The sequence below is a fragment of the Cyprinus carpio genome, chromosome B16 (assembly GCF_018340385.1).
Source record: "Cyprinus carpio isolate SPL01 chromosome B16, ASM1834038v1, whole genome shotgun sequence".
In the NCBI taxonomy this organism is placed as follows: Eukaryota; Metazoa; Chordata; class Actinopteri; order Cypriniformes; family Cyprinidae; genus Cyprinus; species Cyprinus carpio.
The window spans coordinates 4,586,193-4,614,044 of NC_056612.1; the positions used below are offsets into that span (position 1 = coordinate 4,586,193).

At 35.9% G+C, this 27,852-nt stretch overlaps 1 protein-coding gene across 2 annotated transcripts; it reads right to left on the reverse strand.

Annotated features, from left to right (window-relative positions):
* LOC109090165 (adenylate cyclase type 3-like) lies at positions 1–27,659 on the reverse strand. 2 transcript variants are annotated; one of them, XM_042740400.1, is made up of 20 exons: positions 24,997–27,659; positions 21,608–21,757; positions 17,086–17,216; positions 16,897–17,008; positions 14,097–14,224; positions 13,818–13,976; positions 12,033–12,198; positions 11,832–11,948; positions 10,584–10,726; positions 9,955–10,116; positions 8,479–8,566; positions 7,619–7,735; positions 6,275–6,543; positions 5,675–5,756; positions 3,456–3,614; positions 3,238–3,384; positions 3,020–3,136; positions 2,039–2,165; positions 1,836–1,960; positions 1–1,272 (listed from the first exon to the last, which is right to left on the reverse strand). In XM_042740400.1, exons 1-20 carry the CDS (start codon positions 25,669–25,671, stop codon positions 1,090–1,092), a joined length of 3,357 nt encoding a protein of 1,118 aa, XP_042596334.1. In that variant the 5' UTR covers positions 25,672–27,659; the 3' UTR covers positions 1–1,089. The 2 variants fall into 2 exon arrangements, with proteins under 2 accessions (XP_042596334.1, XP_042596333.1); XM_042740399.1 differs by having other exon boundaries at positions 2–1,272; positions 11,832–11,951; positions 24,997–27,657.
* Positions 27,660–27,852: the final 193 nt, after the last annotated feature.

Genomic DNA, 27,852 nt, shown 5'->3' on the forward strand with positions numbered 1-27,852 from the left:
TACACAAAATATGCTGGAAGACCAAAGAATCTGTGGGTCCTGAAGGATTTTTCTGAAGAACAGCAGGCAGTTTAACTGTTCAGGACAAACAAGGGACTCATGAACAACTATAACTAAACAAACAAAAAAAAAAAACGCACAGCTGTGAGTCATTCAGCTAACGTATCGAGAATCAAGGGGATGTAAACTTTTGAACGGGATCATTTTTATAAATTCAACTATTATTTTCTCTTGTGGACTATATGTAAACATCTTTTATGTAAAATATCTTATTCAGGTAAGTATTAAATAAACAATAACATACATTTTGCACAATCCCTCTTATTTTGGTAAAATAATGAACATTTAGCAGATTCTGGAACTTTTGACCTCAAATGTAAATATTCTTATTTTTTATGTATTTTAAACATTTTAAAATCCTAGAACTGTACAGTTATTTCCAGGGTTAAAACCCATGATTTAATGTAGTCTCAGACTTTCAATACCTCATGTATGTCCATTATTAATGGTTGAAAGTAAAAAATAAAATAAAGGTGACTATAGACTTTAGAAATGCATAAACACACACACACACACACACACACACACACACACTTTCATAAGAGGCAAAGGCAGTCAGTATGCTTTCCTACACAGGCATTCGGAGAAGCTTTTCAATAGCAAACAACATTTCAGGGCAATCTTTAAATAAGGATTAAATAATAAAATGATTTCAAATAAAAGAAGAACAAAAATAGGTAATTAATAATTTCCTTTGAGCAGCGCAGTGCGTAATATACAGAAGAGTTCATTGTATTCGGTGCGGTTTGAGTTTAAAAAGAATGTTTATCACTTCAGCAACCTAATAAAATCATTCCGCTTGTTTGATTTCACTCATTCATCTCTGTGCACACTTCCAAATATATATTATATAGTACTTCTCTCATATAAACAGAAAGTCTCTCTCAACATTTCTTCCCTCAGCCTAATAAATAGAGAAAACACATTTGAAAGTACTAATTACTGGAGCACATGTACTCGGCAGAAGAGGAATGAGGTGAGGTGTGCGCGAGCAAGAGTTCTGTGTAGGACAGTGTGTGTGCGTGTCGGTCAAGAGCTGTCCACCACTTGGTGCGGCAGGGTGACAAAAGAGCCGTTAATGAAGGAGCCTTGTTTTTCACGTCCCTTTAGGAAGTAGGTGAGCAGCTCTCCTTTGCCCTTGACGAATATGGGTCCTCTCCTGACGAAGCGGAAGCCGTAGTCCTTCAGGATGCAGTAGCAGTCCTCCACCACCTGGGGGAAGCAGAGTTTGTCTCTTTTTAAGTACATTTAATTGGCTGGTTACTTCATATTATATCTGCAAGTCTTTTTTTATATATACATGTATATATACTTTAAAGAGTTGAAGTACACTACAAATGCACATTCAATACAGTTCAGCACGCTACTTTCTCTCAAGAGTTTCCGTATGGCAGTTGTTGTTGTGTTCATTTGTGAAGATTATCATGATGAACAAAACGTGTAACGATCATAAACCCATGTTGGCCACGGAGCTTATTTTATGCAATAATCCAAAAGCCAATGGAAAAATCTGTCCTTTTGATGGGTGAATCACAGTGAGGCTAACTTTGGGCTGGCCTACAAAAACACATCATTAGCACAGAGCTCTGTTTCTAGTGTTGGGGAAGCTGCTTTGAAAGAAGCTCACCTAAAGTCAAGCTAACTAGCTTTTTTTTTAATAGTCAAATGAGATATGACAGCCTGTAGCATTGCTACCTTTAGTATTCGAGAACCTGATGCTAACTAAATTTAGGAAAGGTGTTTCCAGAAGGTATCGTTAATGTGAAAGCCATCACCTGGATGTTCCCCATCACCCCTGTGGACTCCATGCGACTGGCCACATTCACAGTGTTTCCCCAGATGTCAAAATGAGGTTTACGGGCCCCGATCACACCAGCCAAAACGCCCCCTTTATTCAGCCCTATGGAGAAAACACACAGCAAAACATGAGGCATAATCATTGTGTCGTTCACACATGGCTGGATGTCAGGACACTAACCGATGCGGAGCATGAAGTTATTGAAGGACTGGTAGTTGATGTTCATCAACGTGACTTTCATGGCCAGAGCAAAATCAGCAAGATCTGCCAAGTGCTGCCAGCGTTCCCGCTCTGAAATCTCTTCTTTCTGTTGGGACGGACAAAAAAAGATATTTTTTTCCTCTGTTTTATTACAAACCCAGTTCCAGAAAAGTTGGGACGTTTTGTAAAATGCAATAAAATCAAGAATCTGTGATTTGTTCATTCTCTTTAACTTTTATTTAAATGAAAAAAGTGCACAGAAAAGATTTCCAAAGTTTTCATTGACCAACGTACATGTATTTTGTAAATATGAACATATTTTGATGGCTGCAACACATTCCAAAAAAGCTGGGACAGAGGCAAAATAAAAGTGAAAAGGTTATAGAATATCCACGTTAAACTGTTTTGAAACAGTTCACAGTAAGCAGGTGAATCAAAAATCACATTTCACAATGTAAAATCGCAAAGAATTTAGGTCTTTCGCCAAGTACCATATATAATATTGTGAAAAGATTCAGGGAAATCACAGTACGTGTAGGGCAAGGCATGAAAGCTCAGGTGAATATGCATGACCTTTGAGTCCTCAGATGGCATTGCATGAGAAACCGTCATGCTGCGGTGTTAAATATAGCCACATGGGCTCAGGAGTACTTCAGAAAACCACTGTCATTTACCACAGTCTGCTGCTGCATCAAGAAATGCAACTTGAATCTCTGTTACTGAAATCAGTTGATGTGACAGTCTTAAACGTGTTAAATGTGTTGCAGCCATCAAAATCAAAATTTGTCTATATTTACAAAATAAAATTAAGTTGGTCAGTAAAAACATGGCAAATGTTTTCTTTGTACTTTAGTCAATTAAAATAAAAGTTAAAGAGAATGAACAGATAACATATTCAAAACATCCCAACTTTTCTGGAATTGGGGTTGTAGAACTTGGACTCACATGTACCTCCCTTACCTTCATACAAGCATAACCGTTCGTGTTAATGTCTGAAGTGACTCCTGATGCTGCCATGTAGGTGCTGCCAATAGTCTTGATCTTGGTTATACAGCGAAACTGTGGCTCGTCTAAAAGCTAAAGCGCACAAAAGCAAACAAATAACAGTATAAAGTCTCAACTTCTAGCTACTTTTATTGGCAACAACTGGGTGAAATATTCCTACAACTAGTACTTACGCTATCAAAATCGGAAATGATTTCATTGAGGAACCTCAGACACTCAATCCCTCCGTTGTTGATGCTTTCCTCCGTATAGAAATCAGAGAAGTTTGGGATGGAGGCGAACATGACTCCGATCTCATCGTAGGACTGGCTGTAGAGTTCCTGGGACGTGTGCATGGGAAAGTTAATTGAGTTTGACAGAATTAGTGCGACTGACAGGCTGGATTTCTCACCTCATCCCTCTTTTTGGAGCCCAGGAAATGCCGGGCGACGTGATCCGGAAGCATATTAGTGACCAGAGCCTCGTTCCAGCGCCGCATCTCGTACACCTTCTCCTTCTGCTCATGCACTTCAATCTTCCACAGGAACAGTGTGCGTGCCAGCTTCTCCACCTGAGCCAGCCCAGCAGAAAGAAAGGTGACCGCTCAAAAACGTTTTTCAAGTAGGGATGCATTATATTGATCAAAAGTAACAAAGAATCCTGAAAAATTAAATGTTTCAGTTTCCACAAAAATATGAAGCAGCACAACTGTTTTCAACATTGGTATTAATCATAAATGTTTCTAAAGCAGCAAATCATCATATTAGAATGATTTCTGAAGGATCATGTGACACTGAAGACTGGAGTAATGATGCTAAAAAAATTCAGCTTTGATCACAGGAATCCATTACATTTTAAAATATATTCAAAAAGATAAGTTATTTTAAATTGTAATAATATTTCCCAATATTGTTGTTTTTACTAGGGCTGCCCTTGACTAAACATTTGTTTGGTCAACTTGTAGTCATTCATTTTAAGCATTAGTCGACTATTAGTCACACTTTTATTAATAAACCATATAAATCATAATAATGAGCCTTTAGTTGCTTTAATAAGCGCTCAAAAAAAGAAAAAAAGTAAGGCTTGCCACAGCGTACCGGCAAATATAATAATTATGAATGTGTTAGGGAAAAACAGCAAATACACTACATTAGCATTTTAATAATTTATTGTTACACTAGTGCTTTTTTTGGTTTCACTTGTTTTCGGTTTAAGAGATCAAGTCGGCAAAACTGACTCGTCATCTCCGCAGTATGCATGTTTCATACGGATTACATAATCTGGGTATATTTGTTTTCTATTTGAATTGGTAAACATTTCACTCTCTATAGATATATTTTTCATGTCTGTAATAAGGCAAGAATACACAAAGTTTCAAAGTGATGTGCTCAAGTTCCCAGAGTCCGAAACGGCAGAAAGCGCATCCTTGCTTTGCTTTCATTGTTATTCTGAGTGCAAACAAATAAACGGAGAATCTTTAAAGATACAAAAGATGCATTACTCTTATCTGTATGACCAAAAATGCTGAACTATTTTAAGAGCAAATGATTGCACCGGCGCCTCCATCTGTCCTGCAGTAACCCAGGCGCGCTACTGTTCAGCTTCCACACTCCGCACAAACACGTGAACTGCACACTTTTTTCAAGGCTAACATTAGATTGAGCTGGCATGTAAAGTTGCTACTACATATATATTTCAGATGATAAGCCATTTTTGAGGTTGATGAATGTTAGGTGAGTATATGGATGTCCTGCCCGATGTACTATATTGCTACATAGACCAGCCGTTAACGATTTGTCCGCCACGGACTGCGTGATTTCACCACTTCGTGTGGAATTTTTTTCTCTGCGACTAAGCGGCTGATAACATTTTGGTCGACCAAGACTCTTCTCATCGATTAACGGTTAGTTGACTATTAGGGGGCAGCCCTAGTTTTTACTGTCATCTTTGATCAAATAAATGCAAATCTTACCAACCCCAAACTATTGAAATGTAGTGTAATTTAAAAAAAGTAGTGTCATTTTCTTCTATGGAAAACAAAAAGTGAGTTTTTAAAAAATATCCTGGATGCTCTTTACCATATAATGCTGGTAAATGGAAACTAGGCATGTCAAGCTCTAAAATTTTGAAACAATCATCCCAAAAGTAGATTGTTTTACTAGTTTACGATAGGTATGAGGAATAGGCTAAAATTTAAGTCATTATTTGTTGAAAACGTCCCCTCTGCCGAAGTTCAAAAACAGTCTACACAATCTGTTCAGACAAAAATGATGCATTAATGTCATCCGATGCAACAAACATCTCTTCTTGCATCTTCTAACCAAATGTCATTGACGTCAAACCCGACAGATCACATCTAAAATGGCATTTTTCAAGGAAGCTTCAAGGAACCTGACAGTTTTGGCAATTAATAACAACATAAATTTCAGCTTCAGAAGACTTGGAATAGAACACACGAGTTGTATGGGTGTCATTTTATTTTTAAGGTGCTTTTATGTCATTTTGAGGCTTTCATTATATGGAAAATTGAGGCCTGGATATTGTTCAAAAGTTCTACTCACTAAAGAAAGAAAGAATCTCCATTTTTGAGAGAACTAAAAATGATCACAGAGAGAGAAAATGAAACCTCACATGTCGGGAGAAGTAGTAGAAGCTGACCATCATGATGAAGATCATCACACTCATGGTGTATTTGGAGGGCACAAGATGAACTCTGTAAAAATAAATAAATAAATTATTGAAAAGTACCACACAATTTCTCTATGATATTATAATACCTAGAGACAACAGGAGAGAAGAGATGTTTCACAGTTTTATAATCCACCAGGTAAAAAATCCCTGAAAATCACAAGTCTGATCTGATCTTAAAGAGACAGTTCACCCAAAAATTAAAATTCTGTCATTTACTCACCCTGAAGTTTCTTTCTTGTGTTGGTAACCCAACTGTTGGCCGTAACCATTGACTTATGGGGCAAAAAAAATACTACGCAAGTCAATGGCTACCTCCAACTGTTGGGTTACCAATATTATTTAAAGTATCTGCTTTTATGTTGAAACTCATTCATGAGGGTGAATTTTCGTGTTTGGGTGAACTATCCCTTTAAATAAGTAACAACACACCTCTTCTAAACAGACTGCTTGATTTTAGATGTTATTCACATAATAATAGAGTACTAATGGGTGATAAAGGTATAATACTGCTAATCCTGCTGTGATTGGTGCTTGACCCACCTGTATTCTTTAAAGCGCGTCAGATCGTACTGGTCAAAGATGTCCCTCCAGCTGTAGATGTTGACCACACCTGTAGCTCCGGTGATCAGCAGCATGAGGGTGAGTTTGACCATGTGGCTGACCTGCACCAGCATGGTGGTGGCGATGAGAGCCAGTACTGCGATGTAGCTGTAGTATTTAGGATTCTCTGCACAGCAGCTGGCGGCCGGAGTGACCGGAGTGACCGCAGTCACCTCACTTGTGGAGGACTCTGGTGGACGACAGCTCAACTACAGAGGACATCAGAAAAAGTACAGCTTTCAAAAACACCATCTTAAAAGTGATGCGTGTTGTGTTTTTCTCTGTTTTAGATGTTCAAATCTGTCCATTTATTTAATATCACTAGTGTAATAAAATATTGGAGTTGAACGAGCATTCAAAAGTTTGGCTTGTTTTTGAAAGAAGTCTCTTCTGCTCACCAAGGATGCATTTATTTGATCAAAAATACAGTCAAATCAGTAATATTGTGAAATATTTTTACAATTTAAAATAACTATTTTCTATGTGAATATATGGTAAAATCTAATTTATTTCTGTGATGTGCAGCTGTATTTTCAGCATCATTGCTCCAGTCTTCAGTGTCACATGATCTTCAGAAATCATTCTAATATGATGATTTACTGCTGAAGAAACATTTCTGATTATTATCAATATATTTTGCCAAACCATATTACTTTTTCACACAATTTGTTGAATAGAAAGTTAAAAAGAACATCATTTATTTGACAGAGAAATCTTTTTTTACAATTATAAACATCTTTACGGTCCCTTTTGATCAATTTAATGCATCCTTGCTAACTAAAAGCAGTGAATCTTAATAAGTATTAAATCCTGCTCACAAACTTATGAGCGCTAGTTTATATAATCCATGTCAAAAAGTAGTATTAACTAGCAAATAACTAGTAAAGTTTCACATAATGATTTACCTTTATTGTAATCCCATTTTTTGGTAAATATGTAGATGTTTTAAATCATACATAATTAGTAGATTCATAAAATATATGTAAAATGATCAGAAACCATAATTAATCATAAAATATAGGACAATATATATTTATAGAATTTAAAGATAACTGTAAGTCTACCAAATTACTATAAATAAATACATACATACATAGGCCCCAAATTACAATTAGTCTGAATATGCAACACTGTTACTTGCATCCCAATTTCCTTATTTATTTAGCTATTTATTTTAAAGAAAAAAATAAAATAAAAGACTTCATTAAGATTAAGCACCTCCTTTCATTATACATTTCTTGAATAAGAAAAAACATACTTTTGTTTACTTCACTTGTCTCTTACCATATCTACTATGTCGGCTGTTGTGACTATGAAGATGGCTGCCATGGCCCAAGTGTTGCGAGCCCAGCGCGTGTGATCAATCCAAGTAGAGAATGACACCAATCGCTTTGGAAATACCTTTGAAAACAAGACAAAAAAGCTACATAAACATCCAATAACAGCAAAAGTTAACCTTGTACGCACATGACCTGTTCTGACAGTAAGTGAGCAGTGAGGTCAATGGAAAGGCTACATGTACAATGATTGTGGAAACAATTGATTTAATTCACAGCAACATGCTTTTTAAAATCAATAAATTCTTCAGTTAAGCCATATGGACTCATACGTCCTTCATCTGTTGTGTGTGTGACCGTCTCCCCTTCCAGAAACACATTATCTCTGTGCTCGCTCAATCTGTGTGTGAGTGTGTGTGTGCTTGAGATGGAATCAATACCAGGAACTTTATTAGTCAATGGGGAATGTGTTGACCTAACTAATGAGGATGAGTCAAATAAACTGCTGCATGCTCCAACAGTTAATGGAAGAGCCTCGGGAACCACATTTCATTCATGTGACTGGTTATATTAATATTATGTGAGAAGTCGACAGAGATGCATTGGAAATGGAAACATTTTTCGTCATGATCCCGGCGACTAATAGAAAGCAGAATCGTGCAGGTTCAGGAAATCTCATGGCAAATGAGGGCTAAAACCGTCATGTTAATGTATTTCATGTTAAGGTTGACATCACACAGAAGCTGGAACCAACTTTACTACCGTATTTCTGAGTGAAACGAGAAATTCGCATCACGTATGAAACCAGTTGGCATCCAAACAAGTGGACAGATGTTCTGTGTGATTGGTGTAAGGACAGGAACTCACCCGAGGGAAAATGGCTGCCAGCGAACAGATAGTAAGAATGAGTAGCAAGACTTCACCTACGGCCAGAGTCACATAGTTTGCAACCAACCTGCGCAGAGCAAAAATACATAGACAGAGGAAAATGAACATTGGCCACTCCTACCCTCATGCTTTTCAAACACATACTGTATGCACAAGAAGTGTGGTTCATTTGTATTAAATGTGCCTTTATATCAGCAGAAGATGCCTTTGTAGAATGCAAAAGATTAAAAAAAAAATAAGAATTTTCCTCCCACCCCATATTTTTTCCAACACCATGTCCCTTTAGGGGCTCCGAAGCTGCATGCAAAAACATACAGCGTGATCCGTGTAGTCCGATTCATGAATAAATTACTCTGTTAAATCATTTATCAAAGCCATTTTAAAGTTTACTTAAAAGGATACTCCACCCCAAAATGAAAATTTAGTCATTAATCACTTACCCCCATGTTGTTCCAAACCCGTAAAAGCTTTGTTTGTCTTCAGAACACAATTTATGATATTTTGGATGAAAGCCGGGGGGCTTGAGACTGTCCCATAGACTGAGAAATAAATAACAGTGTCAAGGTCCAGAAAAGTATGAAAAGCTTCATCAGAATACTCTATCTTTCTTCAGTGATTCAACCGTAATGTTATGAAGCTTCGAGAATACTTTTTGTACGTGAAGAAAACAAAAATAACGACTTTATTCAACTGTTCGTCTCCTCTGTTTATCTCTTAATCATTGTTGTTATGGACACAGAGGAGATGAATTGTTGAATAAAGTCGTTATTTTGGTTTTCTTCATGTACAAAAAGTATTCTCGTCGCTTCATAACATTGGCAGATGGAGTATTGTGATGATGTCTTTCATACTTTCCCGGACCTTGACACTGTTATTTATTTGGCAGTCTATGGGACAGTCACAAGCCTCCCGGTTTTCATCCAAAATATCTTCAATTGTGTTCCAAAGACGAACAAAGCTTTTACGGGTTTGGAACGACATGGGGGTAAGTGATTAATGACAAAATTTTCATTTTGGGGTGGAGTAACCCTTTAAGTTGGCACCCAAAAGGTTACTTTGTTGTGCTGATTATTTTATCAGTTAAATAAATAGCAATTAAACTTCTTAGTTTGGGCCTTAGTTTTTATTAATATTTTTGTAATGTACAAATCTAGAAGTGTACTTGTTTTTCACGAGGGTCTGCACAGATGAATCGATATCAAATCTAAATCGGGAAACTGAATTGAATCAGGAAACCTGTACGAAACCCAGCCTTGAATGAAGGTGGATATTTCAAAGCCAGAGACAAAGGGGAACGCCGAATAGCAACAGGACCTTATTTTTAGACCAACAAACAGATGCTATAATAACTGTAAACAGATTATGACTGGCCTCCGTTGACCTTTGGCTGCTAAAATAGGGGGCTGGGCCGGGGCTGATGGTGTTTGTGAGGTGAAGTGTTAATAGTTAACTGACCAGGGGTCAATGAGAGCCTCCATGACGGCGGTGAAGAGCAGCACCACACAAGAGCAGCTGAACGCCGCTCCGCTCTGCTTCTCCTTCTCCACCGAGAAGCGCGTCTCCAGCTCCGGATCAGTAAAGCGCAGAGACAGACGATTAGTGTACTTCCCTTTCAGCCTGAAAGCACACACTTGTATTTTCATTTATGTATTTGTAAGAAGCTTTTATTAATGGTTTCTTACAGTGCATTCAGGCTAACATTTTTTAACCCACAACCTTTTGCGCGGCTAACACAATGCTCTACCACTGAGCCACAGGAACACATTCACAAACATTGTGAAAACGAAGTGCGCAGAAGTACTAGCAGATAATATAATATTAATGAAATAAAAGGCCACTTAAGTATACTTAAAGAGAGAAACTTTGATGGCTGTGTTTCTTAACACACTTAAGTACACTTTTAAAGAGTGCACTTTATAACAATGTCATATTAAAAGTTTAATTTGAAATCATTGTTTTAATAATCATTTGTCATGTTTTAGAGAAATACACCTGATGTGTTGACTAACAAATGCCTATCAAGTGTCTAAAAACAATACATTGGGTTCATGCTTCTTTTGAAGTATATTAAGTACACTACATACGCCTGTACTGTCTCTCTCTCCAGCAGAGCTTCATTGAGGAGTTTGTTGAGCTCCTGCTCGTTCTCCTGAGCGTCGATGACTCTCTCGGCCAGATCACGCAGACGCAACCGACGCCGAGGGTTTGGAAACGAGGGGTTCACCACCTACAGTACGACCAAACACATGCTGTCTGTTCTCTGTGATCAGCGAGCTTATATATCCAAAATAAAACCATTATCATCCACAACACATAAAAGTTTAAATATTTGCCACAAATTTTCAACAGATTTAACTATAAGCAATGCATTGATGGATTTCTTCACACTAACTGTGAAAAGTTCACACACTGAAGGATATTTCTGACCAATAAGAACGAAACTTTTTTTGGTCTGGTACCATCATGCTAATATATGAACACACTGAAATATACTGTTTGAAGGGCCATGTTGATACCAGTACAGTAATTATCCAGGGCTTCCTTAAGACCAATAAGTCAACTTCTTGTCCAAATACAGGAATAAAATAAAATAAGTTTTTACCCCAGATTCGCTAATAAATGCTCTAGATTTCAGAAGTAAAATGAGTTGTAACTTGTTCATTATACTGTAGCTAGAACTGATCTCTGATCTCTTATCATGTGTTCTCCAAATCATCTAGTGCTGTTAAACGATTAAACGCGACTAATCGCATCCAAAATGTGATTTATTGTTTGTTTGTTTTTTTTTTTTGTACTGTGTTTATTTATTATGTATATATAAATACACACACATCAAGTTTATATTTTGAAAATATTTACATGTATATACATTCATATATTTTTAATATTATATTTTATATTCTATGTGATTATTTTTTATTTATAGTTTTAAAGTTTTTATTTATTTTTTATATATAAACATAACATTTTTCTTGAATATATTAATTATTCACAGTACACACTCATATATTATGTCAACAAAAACGTTTATTTTGGATGAGATTAATCGTTTGACAGCACTAATATATATTTACTGTATATTTGCATATATATATATATACACAGACATACACACACAAGAAGTATATATAAATAGTGTAAAATATACAATTTGCACCTAGCATTATTAATACTAACAGAAATTTTGTTCATTTATGCATTTTTTTCAGGGACTGAAGTGAAAACCTTTGCGATTTGAATCTGTTATTAAGTAAAGAACTTCTAAAGTTAACAGACTCCACTGGCTTTAGCAGAGTTGCACATGTCAGTGTGTGAGATCATCATGTCATTACCCGTGTGTCCAGCTCCTCCGGCTCCTCCGGTGTGGTGCAGGCCGTGTGGACGCTCCCATTACACTCCGTAGTGTTGATCAGCAATGGAGAATTCCCATTAGACGACGTCACTGAAAGCTTCTGGAGGAAACCACCGGCGAGAGCGTGAGAATGAGAGAGACACAGAGAAACCGAGACGACAGAAACAGAAATGACACTCACTACCCCGTTGATGCCGTTTTTACCCACAGGTCCCTTGGGCACCACCACCAAATACGTCTCAATGCCCCTTTCCTTCAGGTACTCGCAGCGGTCTCCTCCGTTCCCCGGCTCCACATCAAACTCTCCATGCAGACACTCCAGTGTATTCTGGGAGATGTGCACTCGCCTACCAGACACACATTAGAGTTCAAACACAGCCTGAGTGTGTTACTGGCAAACACAACCAGCTGCTTCACTCAGTACACAATACTTGCAGACAACAACTACAGGACAAATTCATGAACCAGTTTTAGGATCCACAGCTGATCTTTTTCTGACTCACTTAAGTAGGACTTAAGTGTATCTTTATATGTAATCTCATAATTACTTCTATTGGCTACTGAAATATGGTTAAAGTGAGCTGCTGAACATATGACAAGCGTTTATGATTATAAACTAAAATATACTTTAGTGTCATTTCTATTGAAACATATGTCATGTATTTAAATGTTTGCTATTACACATTTGTAAAGAAGTTGTAATTAAGTACATCTAAAATATATTAACCTTAAACAAAATAACAAATAAAACACTAATTATAATCAAGTACTTTGCATGTGCTTTAGTATGCTAGTCAACAGCAACAAAAAAATTAGAAATAAAGAAAAAAATAATTATATAAATACTTTTCAGTTAGGGAATGGAACTTAATAAATGCTCTAAGACTCAGAAAATAAACATTATTATAATATTTTTTTTTATTATTATTATTATTTCAGTTTTTTTCTATTATTTTTAAGATGCATCATTTTTTAAAAAGGTTGCATCTTTTTATAAACATGAATTTCTATAGCGGTTGACGAACCACTGCAGCATGAAAAATGAATCACTTAAATCAATTTATTTTGTTTGAAAACTTTACAGAGTAATATTTATGTTGTTTTGATGTTGCTTTGTTAGAAATACTTAGGTAGGTTTGTATGTAGGTTTCATAAATGTGGACTGTTTTGAGCAATCATGAGTTATAAATTCAAAGGAATTTAATACATTTTTTATTCCAAAAGGGTTAATACTGTTAATTCTCAGATTATATGTTCTGATAAATTTCATACAATGATTGCTCTATTAATATATCTATATCTATATCTATATCTATATCTATATATCTTTTTTTCTAGATTTTCTGGTATGCTTTAAAAAAAAAAAATTAAAAATGTATCCTGGTATCTGTAATTAAAGAAGTAAATGTTGTTTCACAATCACTCATTAATCAGAAGATGTTGAGCACATACAATATGGTTTTAGTTGAAAACTATTATGATCCAAAATGTGAAAATAATATACAAATTATGAATGCAGGGTTAAGTGTGTTAGATATGAAAAGCACACTTAAGTGGCCTTTTATTTCATTAATATTATATTATCTACCAGTACAGTTAGAAAAAACTTTTAAGATCTTCAGTTTCAGTACAATTAGGCAATTAAGGGTGGGTCTCATTCTAATTGAGTCTTACTAATGATTATGACAGATAATAATCAAACATATCTCCAGATGTTTCCGCCCATGACTGCAGCGCTCCTGTATTCAGGCGTAGTTCATTTAGGGAGGAGTGAAGTTTATATATGACCTGAACAACCAGACACATTTACACTCGTCTGAGTCACTTCTTGGATTCCTGTCTGTCTTGACTGGATCTCAGAAGGCATTCACACTTCATATTTTTATAAATGGATAGCTAGTGAACTTCCCCCAGCATTCAGAAGCAAACTCAACCCTTTATCACTGGTGCATGTGCAGGATTTTACCCTGGTATCCCTCCTGCCTCCATCTTGTTGGCCACCGTCACATCAGTCGACCACACGTCATACTGCCAGCGCTTCTGTCCGAGCACGCCTCCCAAAACCGTCCCAGAATGCACCCCGACACGCATGTCCACGTCCGTCTGCGTCTTCTCTCGAACGTATCTGAAATCCAGATGAATGTGTCAGACCTCGTCATACTCAAGCACGCCCAACTCCAGCTATTTAAAAGTCATTAAAGCAGTCATCTAATTCTAGAACTAATTCCCAGCATGCATCACTCACGAAATGGCCTCAACCATGGCCAAACCCATCATGATGGAGCAGGCCGCATGGTCATCGCGGTAATCTGGAAGGCCACAGATACAGTAATAGCAGTCGCCCAGGATCTTGATCCTCAACTGGTGGTATTTCTGAAAGTAGAGCATCTTATTAAGCTTCAGACTTCACCAGTAATTAATTGAGCATCAGTTGAGAGCAACAATGTGCGTCCACTTTTCCAGCCGCCTGGTTTCGGATATTCTTCAAAGGGAATTGAAAATTCATAATGAACAAATGATAAAGTAACCAAACCAACTGGATCCAAGAACAGTCAAAACATTACCATGTTTGATTTAAAAAAAAAAATGCAAAACCTAGGTTCTAAATGTCTTTTATACACTGCAAAACAAATAAATAAATAATTGTTGAACAAACAATTTTCCCTTAGGAAACATATTCTATTAATACTACTACTAACTACACTACACTTTTCAACTAACTGAATAAAATCAAGTCTGTTTAGGCTTGTAACGGGTCTGGTTCTCATCTTACGTGTCTGACAATAAAAGAACAGTATTCTTTATTCTGATTACTTTTCCTGGTAACGCAGTAAAGTAATGCGTTAGATTTTAAATTTACATAATTTGATTACAGTTACTAAAGTCATTAAAATTATGTCATTTAAGTTACAAATGCAGTGTTAAGAAAAAATATGAAGTAAAATGCATTTTAAAATCATGTTTGCGTGTCAGTTTGCCCTTTAATAAATCAATGGAGAATGCGAGCTAAAATGCAGACGAGTTGTACAACACTTCGATGGAATGGTAATGAAATCATATTTCAAAATGTTGCAGTAGATTTCACATCTTTTAGTATGGAATTATAGTTTGGGAACTAGTAAATGTGTAAGTTTATGTCACAATAACACTAATATATAATATATAGCATTCTTCTTCTTTTGAGGTAAATACAAGGCTTATTCCTGACGGTGCAAGAAAACATTACTCGATATATTACACTACATTCCTCAAGTAGCCTTGAAGAACTTGATTAATCTTAACGCTTTGTTTACAGAGGTGATGTGTTCATTTATGTTTAAATTTACATTTAAATTTATGCATTTAGCAGACGCTTTTATCCAAAGCGACTTACAGTGCATTCAGGCTATCAATTTTTACCTATCATGTGTTCCCGGGGAATCGAACCCCCAACCTTGCGCTTGTTAACGCAATGCTCTACCACTTGAGCTACAGGAGCACTATTATATGTTTGTGCATCTCAAGTGGATGATTATCATATACAGTGCAATGTGCGTGGGTGTGACCACATTACAGATGAGCTCAGGCGGTGGTTTCATACAGATTATTTTATCAGAAGATATTTGTTTTCGGCATGACTTACTTAATTTAAGTAAATAGACACTTCAAGCTTTCTTTAGATATATTTCTCATGTCTGTGTGTCATTCAGTTTTCGTTCATTTAGTCAAGTGTTTCAGAAAGATATTCGCGGAGACTGACTGCTGAAAGCGTTCCCTATTGTTTTCTTTATTTTACAAAATCACAATGTTTTGTTGATATTGCGTGTGCATACAAATAAAAGTAGGCCTTTTATTTTCAAATGTTGTATTAGTCTTATCTGTATGATCAAAACTGATGAAATATTTGAAGTTCTTTTCATGAAAAAATGCAAGTGATTGTTCAAGTTGCCGTTTTAATAATTGTAATTTTTTAGTCAATATTAAATTACTGAAAGAACTATGAGCTTCACTTTGTAGTGCATTTTGTAGATTTGATAACTTGAAAAGTAATGTAAACTTGAAAGTAAACTAATTAGTAATCTGATTACTTTTTAAACACAGTCATCAGTAATGTAATCAAATTACAATTTTAAAAAAGTAATTAGTAATTTGTAGTGGATTACTTTTTTTAAGTAACTTATCCAACACTATACATGACGTAAGCATAAACCGTGTGTGAGTACACCCTAAGATACTCATCCCATGAAGCATTGTGGATTATGTTATTAAATATATATAAAACTATACAATTTAATAAAAATTAAATATACTGTATACACTTATAGATATAAATTATAAAGTTGGAGTTGGTAAGATATTGAAATGTTTTTGAAATATGTCTCTTCTGCTCACCAAGGCTGCATTTATTTGATTAAATACAGTAATATTGTAGTATTTTTGTTTTTCTATTCTAATACATGTTAGAATGTAATTTATTTTTTTGTGGTCAAATCTGTATTTTCAGCATTATTACTCCAATCTTCAGTGTCACGTGATCCTTCAGAAATCATTCTAATATGATGATTTGCTGCTCAAGAGACATTTCGGATTATTATCAATGTTAAAAACAGTTGTGCTGCGTCATATTTTTGTGGAAATTGTGATTCAGTATCATATTTTTCAGGATTCTTTGATGAATAATAAATTCAAGTTCAAGAAATCTTTTGTCACATTATAAATGCCTTTCCTGTCACTTTTAATCAATTGAATGCATTCTTGATGAATAAAAGCATTAATTTATTGTCAGAGGGAGACATGACTATGTCCTTCATAATGTGTTATCTCTTCACGGTTTAATTTGGATTTTAACATTTGTTGGAAAGAAGCTGAAATCATTCTGATCCATACACTGTAGTAAAAACTCAGATTCTCTATGGAGAAAATCAATGTGATTTTTACTTTAAATTCCACTGGTGCACTCCACATGAATAGCTTAAGATCATTAGTCATCAAAAACGATTTCATCTTGTAAAAATGACTAATAACGTGTGTTAAATAAAGCTTGCATACAGATATCAGTAACTCACAGCTGCGAGCTTGTCGAAGCGGGCGAACAATTCGTTCAGCAGCTTCACCAGCTCGTGCGCGCTACAGGACGAGGACAGCTGAGTGAAGCCCACGATGTCTGCGAACAGAATACTGCAACACAAACACAGTCAGAGTCCAGGTCAAACCACGACATCATGAAACGCTGCTGGTGATCGTAACACACTGACCTGACGTTCTCGTGCCGATACATGTACATGGTGTTGAACTGCTGCATCTCTTTCTGACTGGCTTCTTTCTTCATGTCCTGAAGCATCTCGTCTGCGATGTGCTTGGGTAAGATGGACAGCAGGAGACGCTCCTGTACGCAGAAGAACAAACACTGATTATACACCTATATACTATCTGCAACTGTAGAATTGATGGATATATTCACACAATTCTGCACATAAATCACCTCTTGCATTTTTGCAAAACAGTTTTGGTTACTAATATGAAAACACAATACTCTTAAATCAACACAAATTTTAAATCAATTTTACTGTGTTTAATTTCATTTGATGTTGTGTTTAATTCCAAGAAAAATACAAGAAATTAAAACAACAATAACATAATTTTTTTTTTGTGCTGTCAAACGATTAATTGCGATTAATCACATCCAAAATAAAAGTTTCTGTTGACAAAATGTTTGAGTGTGTACTGTGTATATTTCGTATTTATATACAAATACAAACACATGCATGTATATATTTAAGAAAAATAGTATATATTAAAGAAAAATAGTTTAAATATTAAATATATTTTTATACAAAATAAAATATAATAATATAAATGTATATACATGTAAATATTTTCAAAATATATACTGTATGTGTATATATTTATATATACATAATAAATAAGCAGTACACACATATATTATGTAAAAATGAAAACTTTTATTTTGGATGCGATTAATCGCGATTAATCATTTGACAGCACTAGCTTTATATATATATATATATATGTATGTATGTATGTATGTATGTATGTATGTATAATAAATTAAATTAAATTAAATTAAATTAAATTATTTTAATAAAATTATAATAAAATAAGGAATATATTTTTTAAAATTTTAAAAAACTGACCAGAAAAGATTTTTATTCTACAAAACAAGAAAAATAAAAAGGACCAGAAAATATTTTTTCAAAATAAAAAAAAACTGAACAGATGATTATTTCTAAAAAAAATCTATGAAGAAAAAAAAACTATACAGAAAATATTTGTACATTTTATAAAAAAGGAAATAAACGGAACTGACCATTTTTTTAACAATTCTACCAATAAAAATAAAACTGAACAAACAATCATTTCTAAAAATTTTATACAGAAAAGAAATAGAAAATATTTTTGGAAAGTTCTAAAAAGAAAAGAAAATCCAGACAAAAATTATTTTTACAAATTCTGTGTAAAGACAATGAAAAAAAAAGTTAAAACCTGAACAGAAAATAACTTTGTAGACATTCAACAAGGACACATTAAATTGATCATAAGTGACAGTAAAGATACTTAAAATGTCAAAAAAAAAAAAAAAAAAAAAAAAAAAAAAAAAATATATATATATATATATATATATATATATATATATATATATATATATATATATATATATATATATATATTATATATATATATATATAATATATATATATATATATATATTTCAAATAAATGCTGTTCTTTCTGAACTTTCATCAGAAAATCCTAAAAAAATATTAGAATCAAGAATTCCACAAAAATAATGGGCAGCACGACTGTTTTCAACATGAATAATAATCAGAATTGTTTATTGAGCAGCAAATCATCACATTAGAATGATTTCTGAAGATCATGTGACACTGAAGACTGGAGTAATGATGCTGAAAATACAGCTGCGCATCACAGAAATAAATTACACTTTAACAGATATTCACATAGAAAACAGCAATTTTAAATTGTAATAATATTTCACATTTTTACTGTTTTTACTGTACTTTTGATCAAATAAATGCAGCCTTGTTGAGAACATGAGAAATCTAAACAAATTTTGATTTCTATCTATGCTAAAAGTTTAAGTCAGCTTTTGGTATGACCTCTCAGCTAACAAACACTGACTATCATTTACTCGCTCAAAGAAAAGGAAAAGTAAATTAACCTCTTGGGGAAAAAAACGCACAAATATATGCAAATTTATTGGTCAAATATGTTCCCTGACGCATCGACGGCACTAATCATTAACTGATGCTCCAGATGGCGACCTGTTAACACAGCAGGCCCTTCCAGGCCCAAACACATTTCACACGTGAACACATCAAGCAGCTCTGCTTTGACTGGTGCGCCATCGACGTGATGCCACTCTGACACACACACACACACACGCGCGTGAACATCAGGTCAGTGTATTCACCCGAGAGTCTGACAATAAAAGAAGATAAAGGTTGGGAAGGATCAAGAGGAGGGAGTCGCTAGTGTGATTACAGCTGACATCGTCTCAGGAGGTTGGTCGCCATGGTAACCTGCCGTGGCCGGATGCTCCTTGATTGGCTGGCGGACCCTGTCTCCCAGCAGCCCCTGCTCCTCCATTAGTATTCAGGGAGTTTCTCCTCATATGCTTCTTATCGGCCTCTCTCTCTCACACACACACACACACACACACACACACCTATTTCTCTTCTCAACTTGCAGCTAATAGCCGTTCGCTCTGTAAGTGTCGCACTGACTGCTGAATCTTTCACACAGACACAAATCACCTCCAGAAGCATTTTCTGTCCTCACAAAAACTGAAGCTGCTGTATTACACAGTCTCAACCAATCAAAACAGATGTTTGATAGACAGTTTTGTAGGGCGGGATTTTAGGCCAATAAGATTTTGCGGTGGGCGGGGCTACAAGGTATGACATCACAGACAAACAAACCAGGCAATTGTGAAAAGCTGAAACGAGTTATTACATTTTCATTAGTGCTAAGCAACGATTAATCGCAATTAATCACATCCAAAATAAAAGTTTTTGTTTATATAATATATGTGTGTACTGTATATTTTTATTACATATGAATAAAGACATACATATGGTATATATTTTGAATGTATTTATATGTATGTATTTATATTCATATAATTTATATTATATATAAATATATTTAATGTTTACAATTTTTCTTAAATATATACATGCATGTGTGTGTATTTATATATACATACAAAATATACACAGTACACATACATACATTATGTACACATAAACTATCGCGATTAATCGTTGCCCAGCACTAATTTTCATATAACATTATGAAGGTTCAGCGTGAGGAAATCTTTCACAGTGACTCGCAGAACAGCGGTAAATGTGACCATATTTTGTACTGCAAAGTTTCACCACCTTAAAATATTTTCACACGAGGGAGAAAGATTTCCTTAAGCTGATTTCACATCGGGTTCGCGTTAGTCACAATTCACCGCGTTGATCAACAGAAAGCTGCTTGATGCTTCACACATCCCAGCACAACTGCAAACAACCTGCTCAATTCACTTATTCAAAGTTCACATTCACTGACTGCATCTGAAGACCAGGAATATGCCTGCATGATGGCTCAGAGCGATTAACAAACAACAAAGGTGTGATTCAATTAAATAGACATGGTCTGCATGTTTCTGAGTGAAGCGCAGCACTGTGTTCAGTTACACACCAGCAGCTCAAGACTGCAGCATCTCACAGTAAATGCTGCGTGAAACAAAACACGTGCCGACCACTTTCCCAAACGTGTAATGAGTGATTCTCAACAAAAGAGAAGCTTTGAGCGCTTCCTGGGGTTTTCTGTCAAAATAAAAGTTTGCAAGTTGATAAATTAAATATTAATATTCTAATTTTACAGCTGCAATGAAAACTGTATTTTTTTAATATAATATATATTTTTTGTTTTACAATGAGATATAAATATAGTAATAAATGTTCTTTTAATTACTATTATTATCATTATTATTAGTAGTAGTAGTAGTATTTTAAAGCCATATTTATATATAACCACAACATTTTGGTGAAATTGTCCAGCCTTACAAACAAGCACAGCAAACCTGGATTTCACACACACACACACACACACACACACACACACACACACACACACACACACACACACACACACACACACACACACACACACACACACACACACACACAAAACTGTAATTAATTTTTTCCCCACAAATCGTGCAGTTCTAACCAGAAATATATATCCAGAAAGTAAATAAGTTTTATTTGCTAATGCTAAAAACTGTAAAAACAAATCAAATAAAATGTTTTTTAGGCGTAACTTTTACACTATTTTCATTATTCGGTCTTTGTTTAATTCAACGTGTTACTTATTATTTTCTAGCAGTTCTGATGTTTCTCATGTATGTGTACATACGTATGTATTATTCAAAGTTGAAGTGTGATTTGTGAAGTGTGTATGTGATTTCTGCACCACTAGTGGCATCAGTTGGAACTGCAAAAATAATGACTAGCTTTGTTGAAAATTAAACACTACCTAAAGGCCTTTCCACACTGAGCACCAAAAAGCGAAACAAATATCAGACGTGCTGGAATAAAACAATAGATTTCTGTGGATGCTTCCAAAAATGCTACGCTCAAGTAAAAAACATGTCTGGAGACCTCGCATCTCTGGTGAAGGAGCTGATTGGCCAGCATTAAATTCCACACGCTGGTGTTGGTTTGGTCTGGTTGTGTCTCTCACCTGCTGCTGGCTTTGCTCCTCCATGTTGAGCTTCACCTCCAGCGACTGCCGCGCCTCCAGAAAGGCCTTGCGGTGTTTGCGGTCGGCCATGTAATACGACATGACGCCCACAGTGATGGCACAGAAGTAGATCACAATGTTGGCCAGCAACTGCAAAACACAACAGCACATCATGACATGACAAACAAGCCTTTCTCAACTAGCATCTGTTTCTTTAAGACTACTATATATTAATGTGTAGATATAATTTAGAAAAACACGGTTAATCATCATGAAAATATGGTAATACTGGAACAACTTAGTAAATTATCAAATACTTTAATATTTTTAAATCAACACAAAAAAGGCAGTACAATAAATACTAACATTATGTATAAATACTATATTTATTAAAAGTTATAATTTAGAAAACATAATTAATCATAAAAATGTCAATAATTCAATAAATACATAAAAATGTTGTAATACTTTTAAATCAACACAAAAAGGCAGTACAGTAAAATTACCATTATGTAAAAACGCTATATTCATTTGTATATATAATTTAGAAAACATGATACATAATTATGAAAATACAATAATTGAATAACTAAATAAATACAAATACTGTAATGTTTTGTCAACACAAAAAAGGCATTACAACAAATACTACCTTTACGTAAAAATGCTATATTAATTTGCGTATGTTATTTAGAAAACATGATTAATCATCATGAAATGTTTATAAATGAATAACCGATTAAATAATTTTTTTTAATGTTTTAAATCACCACAAAAAAGGCAGTACAACAAATACTGCCATTATGTATAAATATTATATTTATCAGTAGAAATAATTTGTAATACAAGAATAATTTTCATTTAAAATACTGTCATAATTGTAAAAAACATTACTGTAATAGGTTTTTATTTTAGCACAAAAAGGCACTACTAAAATACAGCCATCACGTATAAATACTATATATATATATATATATATATATATATATAATTTTTGAAAACATGATTAGTCATCATGAAATACTGTAATTATTTAATGTCATACTGTAAAAATACTGTAATTAGTTATTGAGTAATTTAGTAAAAAAGACTGTACTTTTTTTTTGTTTTGTTTTGTTTTTTAAATCAGCACAAAAAAGGCAGTTTCACAGTGCAATAAATAAATAAATCGTGATGGTTTTGATTTTGGGTTCTTCACAGGTTTCATGAGATTCACCGCTATGAACCATTGATCTCCAGGATCTTGCTCTGAAGTGTGTTTGAATAAACTGCTTCCTGTGTTCTGCCTCTCGCGTCTTGCTGAGTAAAGAGTGAGGCACCTCGGCTGGACACCCACCTGCCGGCCCTTCTGGCCCCGTCACCATCTCATGAATGCAGCGACACAAACACCATTGAAGCAAATATCAGCTTACTATTTATGATGTATCAGCTGAATCTGATGAACTCATGTCCAGTCATATTCCATCCCAAAAACAAAAGATATTATATTATATCAAGAAGACCAGATTTTCTGCATTGTAACATTATTTTCATGACAAATACGCATATAAATGTCTGCGTCTGTTGACATCTTTTGCACCAGAAACGTCTGTGCTTTTCTTAAAATGCAGTACAGAACAATTTCGTTGTCAAGTAACTAACATACTTACAGTGATGGCCAAAATTATTAGAACACTAGTATTTTCATCAGCTAAACATGGTTTTAAGTCATAACTTCTTCATTGGACCATCAATGCCAATACAGAACCTTTATTTAGATTGTAGCATGTGAGAACAGATGCAATTCTATCCATAAAATAATTGTATTACTAAATCTGAAGTTCAGACTATTAACATTTAAACTTTCTGATAATAATTTGTACAATATAAATATAAACTATTCTAATTAATTTGTTGTATACATTATTATGCATTAAATCCTATTATTTGATCAAATCTGTTGTAATATAGTGACACTTTATAATAAGGTTTCTTTTTTAACATTATTTAACTATGTTAGTTAACATGAACTAACAATGAAAACACTTGGTTTTGAATAAACTAACATTTATTAATCTCAGTTCATGGCATTTCAACATTTACTAATCGATAAAATAATTAATATTATTTAATACACATGAGCTAACATGAACTAACAATGAACAGTTGTATTTTTATTAACCAACATCAACTAAGATTGATAAATATAACAACAAATGTATTGCTCATTGTTAGTTAATGCTAGTTAATGCATAAAGTAATGGGAGCTTATTATAAAGTGTTACCTTAATATCAATATTTTAATAGTACCAATATTTGGTGTTAGTTATTATATTTATATTGATATATAGATATCTATGTGTGTGTGTGTGTGTGTGTAAAATTGTCCCAAGTCTACAAGGCTTTTTAAGATGTATTCCCTTCAAAATGACTAAGACAAGTACTAACTGAATGTCACATATCTTAGCAATTTAAGATTTAAATGACTGAGATATATATTAAAGAGAGTCAAATCTTCATGCAGCCTTTAGACTACAAAGCATGTGCTTGTTTGATGCCAAAAATGGTTGTCATTGAGTCTTTCAGGTTCTCAGGTTTTAACACCAGTTGAATCGGACTTTGATCAGAAACCTCTGGAGGAACTGTGAGAAGATATGAACACATCATTTACACCATTACAAAATAAAGCTTTAAAAAGTTTTCTTTTCTTTTTTTTTTTCCAGTGACACAAGAGGTATCATTTTTGGTTGCTCAAAGCACCTTCCAGCGGTTGGTTCTTAGAAGAACCACGTTTTTCTAAATGGTTCTAAATTTTCTAAATGGTGGTAAATAGTTCTAAAATTAAAGGTTCTTTATTGGCATCGATGGTTCCATGAAAAACCTTTAACATCCGTGGAATTGTTTCATTCCACAAAAGGTTGTTTTTAGTGGAAAAATGTTCTTCACACTTAGCAGAACATGGTTCTTTTAAAAACTGCACTCTTAAAAATAAAGGTTCTTTATCAGCATCAATGGTTCCACAACCATCCATGGAAACTTTTCATTCCACAAAAGGTTCTTTACAGTGGAAAAAGGTTCTTTAAATTATTAAATGAAAAAAATTGGTCTTTTATGACCTGTTCACTGAAAGGTTCTTTGGGGAACCAAAACTGGTTCTTCTATGGCATTGCTGTGAAACCCCCCCAACCCTTGACTTAATTTTATCAAGTCAAAATTTTCTTCACTCAAGAACTGATTACTGAAAGGTTCTTTGGGGAACCAAAAATGGTTCTTTTGGACCTTTTGTGGATTGGAAAGGTTCCATAGAGATTTTAAACCTTCTTCATGGAACAAGGAACGTGGAACATGATCATTCGAATCTCTCAAGACCCATCTTTACTCCTCCAAACTGCTGACATCATTTTTCTCACCTGTCTTCCCAGAGCCGCCCCCTGAATGTCCTCCTGCTGCTGCTGGGCAATAGTGACGCCCAGGACGAGCGTGTGCACGCCGCAGGACACGGCCGTGATCAGCACTATAGGGGTCAGACGCAGCGGCAGCGTCAGAAAGAAAGAAAAGCTAAAAAATGCCTGCCAGCCCACCGTGTCGCTGGGCTGATGGAAGCGGGCAAAGTTCAGTCCTAGGTAACAGAAGTTCTGGGCCGCTATGAGCACCCACAAGGCGTAGGGCACCAGGCGGCGCGTCACACGGTCCGGGAGCAGACCGAACCGGCACAGCAGGTACAACAGGACATCCACCGCCAGCCCCACCGACGCCACGGCCACAGACGCCAGCTTATCGCCAGTGTAGAGCACAGCACACATCACAATGATGTAGCAGTCGAAGAGGGCCGCGAACACCACCAGCACCAGCAGGGTCTCGTGCCGCTGACGGCGGAAGTAGGTCTGGTAGAGGTTCTCCAGAGAGTCCGGCGCGAAGGTCAAGCGCATGAACCGCGGCAGACACAGGCAGCAGCCGGAGCTGCGCACAGTCACCTCGTGGGTGCGTCCCACCGCCTGCCCGGGGTCCGAGGGCAGGGTGACCGAACAGTCCGCCGAATACTCCGCAGAGTACTCAGGCTCTGAAAAGGCCCGGTTCCGGTGCATTCTGGGGCGCTGGGTTGTAAAAGATGCTATTAAAACTAAGGGTGTATTCACACCTGTCTTGTTTGGTTCGACAGAATCAAACTCGAGTCCTACTACAGAGAGATGAGAGGGTCTGTATTACTTACTACTGGAGAAAGCGTAATGGCTAACTTGTATCACGTGTATCACATTACAGCCTTGACGTCATTGAATTTCAGTCAAGAGTTGTGCGACACTCAATCGCCGTTTATGAATCCCATAGGAATGAAAGAGAAGTGCTGTAAGCTGAATCCCACCTGTCGCACAAAGTCAGTGACTTCTCTTGTAAAACTGCATTTTTTTCGGGGTGAACTCTAAAAATAGTTCAATCCAAAAGTATTGTTTAGTGTAAAACATGTTGAAGATCAGCAGTTAGGGTGTGGATTCATTAAATGATAAGCCGTTTCCTCTTAAAAAAAAGCTGTTTATTCAGCGTAGTGAAGCCTCTTCTCCATTGACATGCATTAAAAAAACAGCCTCTGGTTTCCTTCCCCACGTACTGCCTTAGCATTAGCTGTTGCTTTTTTGGCTAAAGGTTGCAGGCTTGCTTTAGTGGCTTTGCTCAAGTTCGTTTCCTCGCTTGGTGCAGATCTTTAGGGCAGGTGTGAATACAGCAATCGCACTCAGAACGATTCTGGTACGGTTGAATGGATGAACCAATGAATGGATCACCTTAGCACACTTGTGGCTTTGTTTACAATTGCTGGTTCACTTGCAAAAAGTGCAGTTTGAAAGCGAACCGCACCAAACCCCCAAAAAAAATCAACATTGTATTTGGTCCAGACCAGAGCACGTGAACAATCAGACTTTCCTGGTGTGAATACTTTCCTGGGTTTTAATGCATTGGATGCTGGAAAAACATTGCCTGGAAACGTTTTTACCAATGTCCACACTTGAGATCAGATCCGAAGCGGCCACCTGATTGTCATGCCTGGCATGTTTAGACACCGAATCAGATCTTGCATGCATGTTTGTGGCCTCGGCCCCGCCAGCGCCAAGAGCACTTGTGTTGTGCTTCCAGAACAAATGCCCCCAGCTACACGCCTTTGTTTTTCTGAGATCTGCAAAGACAAGTCTCAGCAAGTTGACATGAAGGCGACAAAAAGAGCTGTTTACACATCCGCCAGCCTCTCTGTTTCCAATCCAGGATCCAGTCTCGGTGTCCACCAGCGCTCACTGTGGGTTTCCATGGTGAATCCTCGCATGGATGAAGAACATCAGGACTCAGGAAGGAAGCGAGGCGACCATTGAACGAGATGTTTCGCCCCAGATCAGCATGACAAGCAAAATAAAACCCGAACGGCAGCTTAAATAGAGAAAACAGCCCCGATCGTGATCGGAGAGCGCATCTTGGCCTGATACGATCTGATAAAATGCATCCTGTGCATTAACGGTGCGTACAGGATTCACGCAGGAAATACATGTTGCGCTCCGGTGCTGTGTGAAATATGAAAATGCATGTCACAATACAGCGCTAATGCCTTCTGTTATGCTTAAATTGTACATATCCTCAAATTTTATCTATTGGAATTACCACAAGACGTGCAAATTAAGATTTTCGCAGAGGTTCAGTGATGAAAACGCGGATCTCTCTTCAGACTGTCCGTATCTCATGGAAATGCGGCTGCGTTTATCCATAACGTATACATAGCACGCTCCGATCTGTGGCTCCTTCGAGGATGTAGAGTGTGCCAAAGATCAATCTCAAAATGACCCGTGAAACACATGAAAAGCCACCGTGTGCTCGATCCGAAGGCTGTTTTCAGCAAAAGTCATTAATAATCACGCGACTTCCCGTTCCATGGATGAAAGAAGGTGATACTGGCACAGTCCTGATAAACCAGATCTGACAAACGTGACTTTTCAGGGAGGCTGTGTGTATGAAGCCTGCGGAGGGATCACTTTCTAAATGCAAACGAACATGATGTCCGATTCGCGGAGGAATTGTTGTGTTGAGTCGGTTCTTACTAACGATTCGTACGAACCGATTCTTAAGGCTTTCGTGAATAATTCGGTTTAAATGGAGAAAGTTACGAGTGAAGCTGACATATAGGTTACATATGTAATGTTAGCATAAATAACGCCAAACGCTATTTATATTTCGTAATCGAAAACATATCATTAATAGCAGTATTTATGAAAATGTCATATCCCCTTCATCAG